Here is a 17812-nt window from a genome sequence, read left to right on the forward strand (position 1 = left end):
AATGACACTGTGTGAACAGCACTGACCAATGTGTTGCAGCATATAAGTTAAAAGAGAACCTATCATGTTGGAAATGCTGTGTAACCCTATGGGCAGTATATTATAGATCAGGAAAGCTAACCAAATTGTTATACAGGATTGTGAGAAAAGATTTAGTATTACTTATATTTTAATTAATGAAATCCCTGCTCATTTGTAACTTGGCAGTCAAGGGGGTGGGGCTAATCATTGTTGGACCTCCTCCCCGGTGTGTGTGTGCATACAAGAATTATTGTCAATCACTGATTAGGGCAGCTCCATTAAAATGCAAGTTACACTTAAAGGGAATCTGTCACCACTTTGGAGTTATCAGACCTCTACTATGGCCATACAGGGTAAAGAAAAGTAAATCTATACATAACTGTATGGCCCATAGTAGAGGTTTAATTGCAGAGAAAAGCGCTTTAATCAATTCTATTTTGTACAAGCTTGGCCATGCAATCCCCGCCGATGTGCTTATTATTCCTCCAAATCCCCGCCTATATGCTTAATTATCATATCCCCCCCTCCCCTGCACGTCACAGGGCCCTGTGCTCCCCGACTTCTGGGCATGCGCAATGTGCCACTCACATAGAGCGCGCTTTGCTTCATCCCGGCCCCGTCTCTCTGTGCTCTGCGCCGCAGGGTTCTATTACACATGCGCCGGGGAGTCACTAGACAATAGAACCCTGCAGCGCAGAGCACAGGCAGATGGGGCCGGGATGAAGCAAAGTGCGATCTATGTGAGAGGAGCTTTGGGAATGCCCGGGAAGTCAGTGAGCACAGTGCACAGGGGAGGGGGTAATATGATAATTAAGCATATAGTCGGGGATTGTTTGGCTTCCCCCGGACACCGAGCCTATACAAAATAGAATTGATTAAAGTGCTTTTCTCTGCAATCAGACCTCTGCTATGGGCCATACAGGTATACATTTACTTTTCTATACCCTGTATGGACATTTTGCCTGTACTGCATATGCAGGAAGCAATTTCTACTAACAAGGTATTTCACTATTATAGAAATGTCTATTTTAGTAAACAGTTCTTTTCTTAGAACTTTACATTTTTCCTTTCCTCTGTTAATCCTCCTGGATAAATGAATAGTTTTTATCCAAATGCTCAGTCCCTCCATTCTTTGGTACTATCCAATCTGTGCTAACACTGCTGGACTGGAAGGACTTGTGCACAGAATAGTTATATTTATACATTTTTGGGATGAACGAGTACAACACAGAGTGTTCAGGAAGCGCTCCAACATTGTTATTTCTGCAAGTATTAGTAAGATAGACATGGCAGGAAGACTGGTCCCCTTTAAAAACACACATATTGTAGGTATGTACTATTTCTGCGTGCAGCTGGTATCTGTACGGTGTGTATCTAGCATTATACAGTGATAGAGAACACCAGGTTATACATCTGATATCTGATCAAATACTTGTTTGCTTGGTTTTAGATCTTTTCAAGCCCTCCTGATGAGTCTGTGAATGATCCAACTTCTATTTCTCCTCGCGCCCCACCTAGACAGTCCCGGAGACAGCGTAGCAAGAGGCCAGTTGCTGTGTACAACCTCTGTCTTGAACTAGATAATGGTAAGATGATCTGAAACACCTTAATATACCCTTCTTTAATTCAGCACAGCAGTGAAGAAAATGCTGTCCAGCTCCTGACAATGCAGCCAAGCTAAAGGCTTGAGTAGGTGTAGTAGGCTTTATACATCTGAACTGTAACTGGACATTTTCTTGCTATGGGATCTGACCTCTGGGACCCCACCGAACATCAGAATGGAGGGGAATCGGCGCTGGTGTAGTGCTGAGTTGCCTTTACTCTCTCAGGCACAGCGCCCCTGTCTGTATAGGGAATTGCAGTGTGCAGGGAAAAGTTATTAGGGGGCTCAGCACATTACTAGTGCAGTGCCCCCCTTTGGCCTGAGCTATACTGTGACTTTTTGTTTGCACCACTGATTAATTTTAACTATTGAGCGGCATCTGGTGTTCAGACAATTGCCTATAACTCAATGTATTCCTTTGGACTGCAGCTATAGCTCGATATTTAAAGTCAATCAATAGTGCTGCAAAAAGTCGCAGTGTAGCCTAAGTCTTATTTTTGGGACTGGTGGGAGTCATAGAAGTCGGACTGCCAATAGTCTTTAAGTAAAGGCATAGCCTAGTGGAATGAAATCACTTGATATTTATGGGAGGGGTTGTCCTCCTTTTGGACGTTTTTTTGTTGTTACTTAAATGCATGTATTTGAAGCTAAAAATCATCTTTTCAGCTGGGTCTCATGAACAAGTTTGCATCCTTTGGATTTTGCAGGCTGTTTTTCTATGCACATGCAACTTTAATGTGTTCTGTTAGCATAAGTCAGCTTAAAGGAGCTCAGAAAAGACTCATAGCGGACTGCCTGACATCTTCTCAGATAACTTATTCTGCAGCCAGCAGTAGTCTGTGTAACACAGACTATAGAAGGTAAAGATGCTCAGTTTTTAATAAAACCCAATTGCAAAAATGATTTTGCACCACATGCATTTAAGTAAAAAAAGATAGAAAAAAAAATTCTTGAAATCTGGACAAATCCTTTATCGAATCCACATATGTCAAACTCTGGCCCGCGGGCCAAATATGGCTCACAGGGTGAGTATTTTTGGCCAGTGATGCCGGGCAGGTCCCCACTTTCAACTATATCGGCATCCTAGATTCCGGTACAGTTCAAAGCAATGATGGAAAAAGGAGAATTAGCTGACTCTCCCATCATTCCCCCTCTGTTTCTGACGTATGGCACAGTGATTGCAATGACGTTACTACAACTCGTGTACCAAGATGTGCAGAGGATCTGAAGATGCCATGAAGAAGAGCAGCGGGTGAGTATTTATTTTTTTTAATGTGGGGATCATTATACTGTATGGAGGTCTATGTGGGGCCATTATTCTGTATGGAGTACTATGTGGGGCCATTATACTGTATGGAGGTCTATGTGGGGCCATTATACTGTATGGAGGTCTGTGGGGCCATTATTCTGTATGGAGCACTAGGTGGGGCCATTATTCTGTATGGAGCACTAGGTGGGGCCATTATTCTGTATGGAGCACTAGGTGGGGCCATTATACTGTATGGAGCACTATGTGGGGCCATTATTCGGTATGGAGGACTATGTGAGGCCATTATTCTGTATGGAGGACTATGTGGGGCCATTATTCTGTAGAGAGGACTATGTGGGGCCACTATGCTGTATGGAGGGCTGTGTGGGGATTATAGTTGGAGAATCATACTGTGATGGGGTCACTATTCTTTGTCGGGGGGTGGGGGGGATTGAGGGACTTTTGTTTGCATCACACTTTATCTGTACTATTCAAGGCCATCAATTAGGCCATTGGGCCATATGCTTTTTACTCCTCGTACATAACTTATTATATTATTACAGTATTTTATTCTAATATCTATTAATTAAAATGTAATTTGTTTGTTGAACAACCCCTTCAAGTTTGTTTCCATATGAAAAAGTTAATTTTATATTTGATAAGGTAAAACTTTCTCAATTGTATACATTTTTTTTAATTAATATCAGGGTTGGCCTCGACTTTGTCCAAGCTTTTAATTTTGGCTCTCTGTGTATTTGAGTTTGACATCCCTGATCTAATCTAAAGATAAGTAACCTCTCATTTAAAGGGGTTGTCCCACGAACAAAGTACATTTTAATAAATAGATCATGCAATAAAAATAAATTCCACAAGTGAATGTTTTAAAAAATGTCCCTGTGCTGAGATAATCTCATAAATGTGCCCCTGCTGTGTACTGTGTAATGGCTGTGTCTGACCGTGCAGGATCATGGTCTGATCATACCACAGCTCCTGGGGAGGGGAGAAAGCGAAAGAGTATACAGACATTACAGCAGGGATCACAGCTGGAGTTGGACTGTACATGTGGGGTGAAATGTGTGTTGGGGGGGATTCACTGTGGTGATATTATACTCTGTGTGGGGACAATATAAGGGACATAATTACTGTGTACGTGCGACAATGCATATCCCTCTCTCTGCTTATAAAAGTTGGTAGACATGACCCCTACTTCTCTGCTTATTTTTTGGGGGGAGAGGGGCAATTAGTACTTTTGCTATAGGGCCCCTTGATTTTTATGTGCGCCTCTGATGATATAGCCTCATCAACCTCTAAGCTCTAGCTACAGTGTTTGTGTTAAGTTTATTCCCCATGAATAACCAGCTTCGTTATGAACTATATGTTTTTTTCTTTTGACTACTACTTTCACATTGATTGTTTGCCGTTTTAACAATTGATCTTAATTACATAGCCAGATATTATAAGCACAGTAATTTTTTACTTGTTATTGTTGCATCGTTTAATATGCCCTGTGACATCTGTTTTGCCTGCAAAGGATTATCTACAAAGTATTACCAATGAATATTTTACTTATGGTAAAGTTAATTTGTCCAGTTACTTTTGAGCTCTGAAATGAGGAGGCTTTGTAGAAAAATGGTTGCAATTCCTAAACATTTCACATGATATTTTTGTTCAACCCCTTTAATTAAACCTGAAAGTCTACACTTCAATTGCATTTCCATTTCATTTTAAATAAAAAAATAGTGGCCTGCAGAGTCAAAATCACGGCGATTTGGCCATTGTCCAAATATTTCCGGACCTAACTGTATATCCGGCACTTTTCGCCAGTAATACCCTTTTGCGTGATTGAATTTTCAATTGTCTCAAAGCTAGTGGTTTGACTAGGTACTATGTCTTAGGCCTCATTCACATGTCAGTATTTTTCACGTACGCAAAAAACTGGTACCAGTGTCATCCTTGTTTTATCTATGTGTCATCAGTATTTTTCATGAATGGATAAATAAGTGACCAAAGCTCCTGCTACACTGATGCCATATGTGTGCTGTGTTTTTCACAGACCCATAGACTTGTATTGGCACTTTTCATCCATGATACCAGAAAAAAAGGACACGTGAGCAGCCTCATAGACTATAATGGATTGGTGTTGTATCTGTGAAAAATATGGATAGAACACGTATGTGCAATATGGACGTCTGAATGAGGCCTTAACACTAGGACTACTGGACTCGTGACCCCGCCTAGAACTACTGAAAGGAGTCATTTTGACTCCTTGCTTGTTTTCGTTTATTTTTAGAGTTTCATTTGTGGTTATTTATTAATAATTATATTTTTTGTAATGTATTATTATTGTGAGATCCAACAGTAATGCTTTTGATTGTTTTTTTTCTGCTTTTCTTATTTTTCTACAGAAAATAACAATAATTATAATAGACGTTTTTCAAACATTTTTTTTTATTCAAGTGCACACATATAAACAACAACTGAAGAACAAAAAGCAGAGAAAATGTAGGTGGAGGAGCATAAAAATGAAAATATGGCGCAGAATTCACCACCTAAACATTTGGTGTTTCGCATTTTAGGCATTGCCTTTGATTTATGGCAGTACATTGCCCACACAAAGACTTACCACAAGTCTTACAATTTCCGACAGATCTATTTTTCTTGCACTTTTCTTTGATCTGGCAAAATTTTGTTTGAACCATCACTTCTGAGCATGTAGAAACTTGGGACGTGGAACCCTTTTCCCTATCTGTGACATAAGGACCACTCAACTCTCTCACAAGCGTTTGCAAAAATGCCTTGCGTGACATTTTTTGGTGGGTAATCTCCTTGAATATTATCCATGCATTTATACCCGCAAAGTCTAAGGCATTTTCAAATGCATGAACAGGCCATCTCCTTGTGCATGTTCGTGTGGTATATTTTCGTGCCATCTGATCCACTACATCTACTCCATATTTTGTTTCATTGTAAAACTTTACCGTTTCTGGAGTTTTTTTAGCGGAATCAGACGCAACAACAACATCTGGATGGACGGAACTCAAAATGACAACATTTTTGTTGGGCTTTCCTTGATATACTGTAAGTGTAAAATTGTCTTCATTTCTAAACACTTTAGTGTTGTACAATTCCTCTTTCATGGATTTTATTTCTTTAGGCACTTCTCGCCTTATCTTGTTCAGTGTTCCCACGATGGTTGTTCCTTTGCTTTTTAGCTGTTTAGCTAATTTTACTGAAGTAAAATAATTATCGGTTGTAACATTGCGACCTTTTTTCAAAAACGGGTCCAATAACTTCATTACCACATGGTCAGCAAAACGGTCCTCAGCACGGCGTGTGTCATCTTTGCCTAGATAAGGGAAGCCATTTGCCAGATATATGCTCCTCTTATCAACAGCTAGCCAATATTTGTGGCCATATTTATCTGGTTTGGAAGGCATGTACTGCGTGAATGGACACCTAGTTTTGCTTGGGAAAAGTTGCTCATCCACCATTATGTATGGGCCAGGTTTGTAACACGCAATACAATTTTCAATAAACCTGTCCCACACAGTAGAAAATAGAGCAAACTTGTCCGTTTGCAGTCTCTCCGATCGAGTAGATTTCTCATCAAATCTGAGAAACCTCATAATTTCAACAAAGCGGTCCCTAGACATTGTCGCTTTGCAAAACGGTATTCCCCAGTCATTACACCAAATACTGCTAATCGAGTGACGGTTCGTGCCAGATATTCCACGAGCATAGAATATCGCAATGAATGCATCTAGCTCCTCATCAGGTAGAGTTTGTTCAGCATTACACAGTAATACAAGCAGGTAAAACACAAGGAAAATGTGAAAAGTTGACATGTAAATTGAACTACATCTATATGAACATCAGGGTAAATAAGACAGAGTGAAAAAATTATGCACAAAACTTTATAGCAACATTTAGTGACAAAAGGACCTCAAAATATAGTAGGGAGTCAAAATGACTCCCTTCAGTAGTTCTTGGTAAATTTTGAAAAAAACGAGCAAATTTTTCACCAAAATTATTTATTCTCACAAAATCTTTTTTCACATCATATTTGAGGAAAAGTCACCGAGTTTCAAGCCGGAATTCTGAAAAATGTAGTCACAGAAGAGAAATAAAAAGCGAAAGGAGTCAAAATGACTCCATCAGTAGTTCTAGTGTTAAACTGCACACATGACATAAGGGATTCCTTCTCTCCTGTGTCTGCGTTTCACACTGAACAATGAACATGAGTATGAAAGACACCATACAGCAGTACTTAACACTGTGCCTTTAAATCAACCACCAGGGTGAGCAAAACTCTTTCTAGAAAGCCGCACAGTCACATTTTGTTCTCACATCTTCTCTATAAACTTTTGTAGACTTTCATTATTCCGCAGTAATCTGGTCCCTTATTGCTCTGGCAGCTCATCTTGTCTTAAGTCAAGATGAAGGCAGCGTTCAGCACCCGACGCTTGGGAACAACGCTAACTGTACCGCTGATTCCCAGGCACCGGTACGTGTCACACAGACTCATTGACTTGAATGGGTCCGTGTGATCCATGCTGCCGGCCACAAACGGACATGTCAGCGTGTGGATCACACGGACTGTGGAAACACACTGACATGTGCACAGACTTATTCATTTGAATGGGTCTACGTGTGTCAGTGTCTCCGGTACGTTTGGAAACTGTCACCCCACTTACTTACACACTGAATTTACAGGGATTCACTTCTCATGATCACAGTCCTGGTTGGTGCTCTCTGACCCTAGACAGGAGCTGTGCAAATTTTCTGACCTTCCAGGTGCCTCGTTGAGGTGTTTGATTCGCCGGCCTTGTGTGACGTCATTTGTGCGACACACAGGAGACGAAGCGCCAGCACAACAAATCATAAGATGGGTCCAGGATCCTGGAAAGTAAGGAAATTCACGCAGCTCCTGTCCATGACCAAAGAGCACTGACCTGGACTGTGGACCGGAATTGCGCGAACCTATCCGCTCATCTCTCCACAATAAGTGAGTCCTACTAGCGAGTTGATTTTTTATTTTGAATGGTCAACTTGCTAAAAAACAATAAAAACCATGGACCGCCAAAAAACATGATGCATCTTGTAAGGCTTTTACAATCAAACAAAACTTTTAGAGGTGAGCATACACTATAGATAGTAATCGGGCGAATCCTATATTTCCTGTTAATGCATGCTTTCATTGTACACGGGTAAATGGAAAGAGAGCTGAGCACTTATTTACCTCCGTGCCAAGGCTTAGGTTCTCAAACAGTTACATTCACTGCATAAACTTTAATAATGAAAATGATCCCTCATATATAAATGGAAACCTAATTTCTTCTGCGCATATTTTCTCCACATTTCCTATATAGAAGTCCATTAACTGAATGCATAATATCAAGCAAGGAAATGCATTTTTAAAACAGAATGCTGTGGGCATAATATTTGCGGGTTCAATGCTGGCGTCTCAGTTGATCCATGGCCCCTCCTAACCAGAGGACAAGTCTACAGAGTTTAGCAAAGTCAGCAAGCTTTATGCCTATAGCGCTTTCCTTTGTAGCTGCAGTTCCTTAAAAATCAACTTTTCTGTTTACTGTAAATGTAGCGTTGTGCTCTTTCATTTTTTACTTGTTAATTCTAAAAGCTCTTACGACATCTTGCTGTAATTCTAGTTATGTAGATTGAATATTATTCTAGTCATATATAATATACGGTACATACAGATACAAGGGATATGACAAAAACATAATTTGTCTATTGAGAACCTAAATTAAGTTCTGCTATATTTAAAATAATTTATAATCACTACTGGGAAACAATATAGAATGAACAACAGAATATAAACCATCGTATAAGTACACGAACATTCAAATCACGTAAACCTCATAGTAAGGCCACGTTCACACATTCAGTATTTGGTCAGTATGTGTAAGCCAAATCCAGAAGTGAAACAATCAGAGGAAAAGTATCATAGAAACACGTCACCACTTCTGTATTTCTTCCCACTCCTGGTTTGGGCTTACAAATACTGATGTAAAATGCTGACCAAATACTGATCTTGTGAATATGGCCTAATTTTGAATATAACTTTAACCCCTTAGTGACCTTAGACGTATGAGTACTCCGGCACTGAGCCCGCATGTTTTCGGGCAAATGACAGCTGATTTATATAGCTGTCATGTGTCCCGAACAGCTGTGGGTGGAATCGCTGATTAAATGAGCCATCAAGTGCGGGGAAAAGATGTGGACTCGTAAATGCGCAATTAGGTCACCAGACAGTGAGACGTAAGGGAAAAGGGGCTGCATACTGCTGTCTTGTACATGGACCAGCCGCTCAGAGCGTAGCACACAAGGAAAGCAAAGAGCAGGAGTGGTATTGATGCAACACTAGTGGTGGTTATACATAGAGATTGGCTCATGGGAAGAAGTATATGGGGCCAGGCAAATATAGCAGACTATATGTATTCCTTATGTATTTCTCCAAAGGTAATGTTTTTGAAGCAGGTCAATTTGAGTAGTCCGATGATGCAGTTAAGACTATAGAGCTCTGGAACCACTAATGTCTAATGATTTTATGTGCAAAGGTGATGTAACATTTTTCCAATTCTCTATTAGATATAAGTACTAGCAGCCTGTCAACAGATCCACCGCAAAAACACAGCAAAGTGATATTTTATGCTGAAAAGATTAAGCAGTCACTGACATGAGATCAATATGTTAGGCAGGCTATAGCTCTGCTCCAAAGGAAAACAAAGTTCAAGAAGTTTTCAAGATATGGCTGTAACTTTGTATCTGTGAAGTGAGAAATTCTAGTGGAAGCACAAATTCTATGTAATGCACCTGAACATCAGAATATTTTATACATGACCTCTACAATACAGCATGCATCCCATTTCTAACTGTAATAGCCACGTTCATCAGCCAATAGTCCGCACATTTACAGCGTGTAGGATGCTGTCCATTTAGCAATGGTGATTTGTACGGCAAGGATCATTCAATGTGATACATTAGAACGGGCGTAGTAAACCTCGGCTTTATAATTCTATTGCCACGCCTCTGTTTTCTGTGTCTAAATATCATCCTGTTATCTTGGCAAAACAGAATGAAAATACCACTGACCTCTTCGTTTTTAGTTTTTCATCTTTCACCTTTGAACCTTAGCACTTGGCTCTCACTTATAAAAGTCTCTGGTAAAGATTGAGTTTAAAATTGACCCATTCAATATATTTCTAATCTAAGGTTTATCAAAGCTTTTACAATGCTGGCATACAGCGCTTTAAAAAGTCGCATACTTTTAGCCCAACTTGAGACTGCATTAAAATTTTGCAACTTTTGGCTTTTTCATGCCATTTTTGTCCAACTCTGACAGTGTGCGGAGCTTGGACGGGGCATGGCGACTGTGGTTTGTAAAATTCATGACGAGCTACGGCATTCACTACACCACATATCTTACTCCAGCAGAGATTGGAGTAGGATTTGTGGTGACACACAAGGTGTAAGCCGCTCATCAGATGCTCCTCCTACGCGAACAACGCTGGTCTTGATGAATTGGGACCTAAGGCTTTTACTACTATGTTCACTATCCCAAATGACCCAAGAAATCCAAATCAATGGAAAATAATAACAATTTAAGACGACGAGGTAAGAAATATAGTTGCAATTTGCTATTTTTGCAAAAATACTATTTGTGTAGTTTGGCGCAGTTGTTCAGCTGTGGTAGGTGTCTATTATTTGGAAAAGAAACCTTTAATAATGATTTCAAATCTTTCTTTATAACAAAATTGTAGACGGTGCTGTCATTGACGGAGTAATTGCTTGAATAGCTACAAGTCTTTGGTTGAATTGCTGTCTTTGTATTTTCTATTTTGCTTTTCTTTTCGAACCACTAACACAGAAAGGGTGTTGTCAAAGGTCCTAGAGGTGCATGCCTATTATAGATTGTTAGGGCTCGTGCAGAGGACCGTATAAATCGGATGAGTGCTATCTGTGATTTTGATGGATAGTACTCGTACCTAGATTATTATATGGGTCTGTGTATATGTCCGATCTTTTTCCTCGGACCAAGTGTTCCTAGGAAAAGAATCGCAGCATGCACAATTTGCCTCCGATAATTTGGATGGCACTCGCCCGTTCATGTCTAAGGGTCTGTGAAAAAATTCGGACTGTACTCTAATGACATCCAAGTGTGGTCCAATTTTAATGGGCTGACATAATGGAGAAAGTGGAGAATCTTTTTTTTTTTTAAGCAACTCTGATAAAATTTAATCACACTCTGATCAGCGTGTGATTAGCACTCTGTCTCTCAAATGGAGAGAGAACGGTTGTCTGCACCTAACTTTACGGTGTACAATTAAAGAAGCCCTCCCATCAGAATTGTTATCCTCTTAATATATTGCAGTCATCATATTTTATAGCACTGTGTACTTGCAATTGCTCATATTGCCTTTTACCCAGTTAATTCTTCTCTTTTCCATTAGGTCTATGACATCATGTGATTAAAAACAAACTTCTGAGGTCTATGTAGAAACAGGATGTCTATTTTTCCTGTATGAGTCATGAGTCACTGCAAAAGTCAATGGCAAGGGGAAGGAGCGGAGCAGCTGGGTCAGGAGTTGAAGAGGGGAATGATAAATGCAAGCGACTTCCTACTTCTACATAGATCAGAGAAAATAAATAGAAAAATTAGCTGGGCAGAAAGGAAAATGAGCAATTGTAAGTATACAGTGCTATATAATATGATGACTGCAATATACTAAGAGGATAAAAACTTTGATGGGAGGAGGAGTGCTTCTTTAATGCCTGTTTATTTACCAGCATATGCAGTCAGTATATACTTATATGTATGTATATATAATATGTTATTTGTACACAGTTTACCCTCATTTCTTACTACAAGAATAAATATACTTATTATATGTGCTTTAATTTAATCAGAATAAATGGCAATAGCCCCACCATATATACTTTGTTTGAAAATCCTAATAACTCAGTTCTCAAGTCCCATACACATTAATGTAGGTCGAACCTGCTGATGTCGATGGCTTTAGCTGACAGTCTAATGTGTATTGGGGACCCAGACAAATGATGTCGGGGGAGATAAGGATTCAGCATGTCCGATTTCAGACTTTTGTTCTCTAAGAGATAAGTTGTCGGCAGAGATGTCCAGCAGCCACTCTCTTATAGAGAACATCGGAGGTCTTGGCAGAGCGAGTGCTCCTCTATATAGGAGAGTCGGACAAAATAGCTGCTCAAAGGATGATCAACCAAACCATCATTCCTGCAATTAAGGGGCATCATTGAGCATTAATAGCTCTACTCAGTCATGCCTACTGTTCACAAGACTGACATCCCATGAATGGGCAAATTACAGTAGTCACTGCAAAAGCCAGCTGTGATGAAAACCAGTCATGGGTCATAAAGGTAATGAAGCATAAGATGCCAAAAGCCAAACTCAGCTGTTGTGAAAATAAGTTCTGTTCCATCTGTACATTAAAGGGGTTGTCCAGGTCGGGCAGCAAGCTCGGCAGTGATTCTACCATGACCAGTCCTAATAGTGTGTAATATACACACTGTTGAGGTTGTGCTCAGCTTGCCCGGTCGAGCTGGTGTCATGTAACAATATGAGATTTGCGTACTTGGGGTCACATGTCGACTAGCCTTTCTTACTGCTTCTGTCAATCTTCCATTGACAGAAAGAGGAAGAGAAGCCAGACTGCACATGACCGCAAGTTTGTAAATTGCATATAAGAGTTCACATGACGTTCACCCGCAGCCAGAGCGGATCCTTAATAATCTGTATATTTCACACTGTTGGAACTCGGCACGGTACATTCACTGCCAAACTTGCTGCCTGGCTCGGAAAATCCATTTTTAAATGGCGAAAAAAAAGTTGGGTTGTTTGTGGAGGGCAGATTTTGTAGAATTTTGTTAAGCTGAAGGGATTTTTTTATATATATATACATGGTTATGTAGATTGTGAGCCCCAATGGGGACCGTGCCAATAATGTCTGTAAATTGTCTGAATTGTAAAGCGCTGCGGAATATGTTGGCGTTATATAAATAAAGATCATTATTATTATTTATGGATGCGGCCTAGAGTGTAAAATATCTTTGTGGTCTAGGTATAGACATATAAACCATTTACAAGTCCGTGCTTGGGTATAAATTGATGCTTTGTTTTATATAGTGTTGAAATCATTTTGTCCATGCTGTATACTTTATGCTTGTAGGAGATGTGAATTGATGGTTTTACCGCATGTATTTTCTTTGCCAATTATGGTTACTGTGAACTAGAGCCTAAAATTCTTCTGCAAATGGGTTGTTTGGATTATTTTTCTTTCCATTTTACCAATTCAAAGTGTATGAAAGTACTGTACTTCAGAGACTTTCAGTTTAACTGTAATCTGTGTTAGTATTGGGCTCCGGTATATGCCGTTATTGACTTGGATTTCTCAAATGTAAAATAGGAGCAACAGATTGAGTGCAATTTGCAGTTACTTCAATTTTCTTGTATTGCCTTCATTCACTCTTATTACATGTCTTTATAGAGGTGATTGATCTAGCTTCTTGTAGGCTCAGAAAGAATTGTTTTGCCTTATACAGTATTGAATTCTTGTCTGTATGCCTGTGCCTTGGCTATGATACGTACAGCTAAAATGGACCCTGCCAAATGTACCTTTTGGGAATAAAATTTAGAGAATTTAAAAGACAAAATAAGTGCAAATGCCATGCAAAACTGTAATCACCAAACATACGGTTTAACAGCAGCGTAGGAACATGGGGCAATAAACCTGTCTCGTTAGACTTCAATTGATGCAGTAGAATGTAGGGAGAGCCTGAATATGATTTCCTCCAAAACCAATCTGAAACTGGGAAAATGGCATAGAATTGGAAAACAACGTATTACAATTAAAAAGCTGCTAAACTTTTCACTATACATTTGCTGCAGTTTTACTCTTCTAAAACTACATAACCCATTAAGAAATTGGTAAGTTCAGCATCATAGTAGACTTAAATAAAAGTTTAAAATATTGATCTCTCTGAAATTGGATTTTTCTTCCTTTCTGCTTCTTTTAAGTGTGGGTTGAGTCCAGACCAGGAAGTTCGTGTTAATAAAGTGAAGAAAATTATGGAGATTAAAATTTGATGTACTTGTTCATAAATAACGTGCGTCTTTATATGAATTGCCCTCTGTAGTATATTTCATTGTAGATATAGGCAGGAGCAAGTTCATGAAAATGCAAATCAAAACTATAAAGACAGGTCAGACAGCTCAATAACGTTTCTGTCTTATAGATCGAGTTTGGTATGGCTGTTAAGTTACTAGCCTTGCTATAGAATAAATTCATTACATTATTAGTTAATTGTGTTGTGTTTCAACAGAACAACATAATTGTATGATTTTTTTTCTTATATTCGTTATGCATTTCTTAGCTTATCTATAACGAATTCATCTAATCCTGCATTTTATGGTTACAAATGAAACTTTACCATGAGCCGCTAGAATAGTAAGTCAACGGATTTTCCAACTTAGCAACTTTTGTCATATCTGTCAGGCTCACCTGGTGAGCTGGATTCTCTAAACCTCCGGTCCGGGTGGGCACACTGGCCCCGGCCATTGATGCAGGAAGGCACACCGGCAGCGAGGACTTGCATGGCACACACAAGAATCTAAGGAGCTGCAGGACAGATGAAGTGGAACCCAACAGGGATGAATGAAAGCACAAACGCAAAAAGCACAGATGGTGGAGCAGAAGTTCTACAAGCAGAATGTCCCAGTTAATAATTAGGCTGTTGCAGTTGCTGAAAATCCAGTGGTAAAACTGCAGATGTTCGAGACAGTGCATCCCCACGGGCTGAGAGATCCTGGACAAACTCCTGATGACTAATGGCAAGTTGCATTACCAGTCCAGGCAAGATCGTCTTTATCCAACGACAACAGTGTTGTCGCTGCTGCATGTTTGGAATCCATGGTCTTGGGATTCTGTCAGGCTCACCTGGTGAAGTCGGTTCTCTAAGCCTCAGGTCCAGTTAGGCACAAGGACACCGGATGTTGATGCAGGAAGCCATGTGGGCAACGAGAACTTGGCACACATAAGAATCTTAAAAGCAGTAGGATCGATGAAGTGGAACCCAGCAGGGATGAATGCAGACACAAAAAGCACATCTGGTGGAGCACATCAAACATGTCTCCATTCCAAGACTGGTGTATGTCTAAATAATAATAATCTTTATTTTTATATAGCGCTAACATATTCCGTAGCGCTTTACATACATTATCGTCGCTGTCCCCATCGGGGCTCACAATCTAGATTCCCTATCAGTATGTCTTTGGAGTGTGGGAGGAAACCGGAGAGCCAGGAGGAAACCCACGCAAGCACAGGGAGAACATACAAGCTCCTTGCAGATGTTGTCCTTGGTGGGATTTGAACCCAGGACCCCAGCGCTGCAAGGCTCCAGTGCTAACCACTGCGCCACCGTACCACCCCTGTGGGCCTTTAATAGAGCTAAGGAGATGATGTCATTAATCCACGCAGACAACTTGCAAAACTTGACGTGGAGCACAACAGAATGCAGCGGAGCCTGGAATACTCGGGACAGGTGTGTAACAATATCGTTGTAGTGCCGGCGTCCCTGCCCTCTGCTAGGCAGGGACGCTGCTCCCCTCACCGCTCTGCTTCGTGCCCGCAATCCTCCCCCCGCTCTGCTGTCAGCGCGCGCTCCGTCCCGGCGTCCTCCTCCTGCTCTGCTCTCAGCGTGCGCTCCTTCCCGGCCCCTGTGCTTAGGGCGCGCGCGCTCCCCTCCTCTTAAAGGGGCCGCGCGCGCCGCCCTAAAGAGTCCCCGGCCAATGGCCGGAGGACTTCATCATATATAAGGCACCTCCTCCAAAATGGAGGTGCCCGAGCAATGTTGTTTGCACCTGTGTCTCACCTGTGCTTCAGCCCTCAGGTCCCGTTGCCAGTTTCCTGCCAGTTTCCTGCCAGTTTCCTGCCAGTTTCCTGCCAGTTACCTGCCTGAATACCTGTTACCTGTCTGCCAGTCTGAGGTCCGACGGTCTGCCTTACTACTCCTGTCAGTCTGTCTAAAGGACCAGCCTGCCCGCTCACCTGGGAGCGCATATCAGCTACCTGCCTGCTTGCCTGAGGTCCGACGGTCTGCCTTACTACTCCGGTCAGTCTGTCTATGGACCAGCTTGCCCGCTCACCTGGGAGCGCTTCTCCGTTATCTGCCTGCTTGCCAGCCCGGAGGCTCCGTTGTCACGTGCTGTGACCACCAGCTATCTCAGAGACTCTTGCCCGCTCACCTGGGAGCGCATCTCCGTTACCTGCCTACTTGCCAGCCCGGAGGTCCCGTTGTCACGTGCGGTGACCACCAGCTATTCCAGAGACTCTTGCCCGCTCACCTGGGAGCGCTTCTCCGTTACCTACCTGCCTGCCAGCCCGGAGGTTCCGCCGTCACGTGCCGTGACCACCTGCTATTCCAGAGACTCTCGCTTGCTCACCTGGGAGCACACATCTACCATCTGCCTGCTAGCCTACCCGGAGGCTCTGCCATCACAGGTCGTACCTACCCCTTACCCAGAGACTGCCCTGATCACTTGCCGTAACTCCCTGTCCGTTCACCCAGAGACTGCCACCCGCTCCCTTACTAGGGCCGCCCCCTTGTATAGTAGCTCAGAGGTTCCGCCTCCCGGACCCGTTACAATCGTTAAGAAATGCCATAATTTGCTGATGCTTAAACGTTTAACTGCAGGGACCCTGACCTTTTTTTTCATGAGAATGAATGAGCAGAGGCAACAGCATTGCTCTTCTCCCGCTCTTGGACAGCGGTAGCACTGTACAAAAAAAAAAAAAATCTTTCAACAATTGTTGTGGATCTTGCCATCAGACTTGGCCACGAACAATATTTTATGAAGACTTAAGCATACAGATACAATTTTTTAAAAAATTTTTTATTCATGTGTTTGCATATGGATGATTATAATGTAATCTTCTTTTCAAACCGCACGCTACCTAGGACCCGGGCCGTGTGAACAAGACTGAAACGTTGACCATCGTGTTCTATTGATCTATATGCTGACACATCAATAAAACAAGCTCCTCTAAATTGCATCTGTGTGCCTTAGTTTTGCTACGATATATATATTGGAACAAACCATACCACTAAGCACCACTGTTTAGCATTGAGTTCTAACCAGAATATTTTGTTTACCCACATGAAAGGGATAGAATAACCTACTGATTGGTTTAGTTGGAAAAACCTTTTAAGAAGAATTTGCAAACAACATATACAATGGTATATTTTAAGAGTGGTCATTAAAGTTAATACCATAATGTTTGATGAAATTAATGAAACACAGAGGTGTAGCTAAAGGTTCATAGACCATGGAGCTAATGTTCAGATGTATTAGACATAATGTAGTCATATAATGTACATATAATGGCACTATGTAATGCAAAACAAATAATTCCAGCATATAATATGCATATAGATGTAGCATGGTTATCAAAATATACTGTTGTACCTGTTATACCACTGTGTAATCCAGTCTTATGTTCATACTCTCATTGAACAAAATGCACTATACACAGATTAATATTACTAAAGATACCATTATCCAAGGGTCAAAAAAAAACAAAAACGAGTTTGTTTATGAACTATTATAGCTCAGTTATGACTATACTGATACTTAACTAAAAACATTATGCAAAGAGCAGTATTACTAATGTTACTACTCTACAAGGCCCAAGTATTATTGCCAAACCCTGACCACTTACTATACATTATCAGTACATATTGATTTGTTACTGAATAAAAGAACCTTTATCCTATGACAAATATTACTAGAATATAGTGGTAAACTGTTTCACATGTTTGCTTTGCGGACTGTACAGTTAAAGGTGTATTCCCAATATGTAGGGGGTTTATTAATAATAATAATA

The 17812-nt window shown here is 40.9% G+C and overlaps 1 protein-coding gene across 2 annotated transcripts in view; it reads left to right on the forward strand.

The window, feature by feature from the left end:
- The window catches only part of ARHGAP10 (Rho GTPase activating protein 10), a 265976-nt gene that overhangs the window by 193160 nt on the left and 55004 nt on the right, over positions 1-17812 (forward strand). For both annotated transcript variants that reach the window (XM_073642512.1, XM_073642513.1), the window contains exon 19: positions 1472-1607. In XM_073642512.1, coding sequence (XP_073498613.1) covers positions 1472-1607 — 136 coding nt within the window. The remainder of the gene's footprint in view (positions 1-1471; positions 1608-17812) is intronic.

Source organism: Phyllobates terribilis, unplaced genomic scaffold (genome assembly GCF_046119375.1).
Source record: "Phyllobates terribilis strain yellow unplaced genomic scaffold, ASM4611937v1 Scaffold_1__5_contigs__length_1240528914, whole genome shotgun sequence".
NCBI lineage: Eukaryota > Metazoa > Chordata > Amphibia > Anura > Dendrobatidae > Phyllobates > Phyllobates terribilis.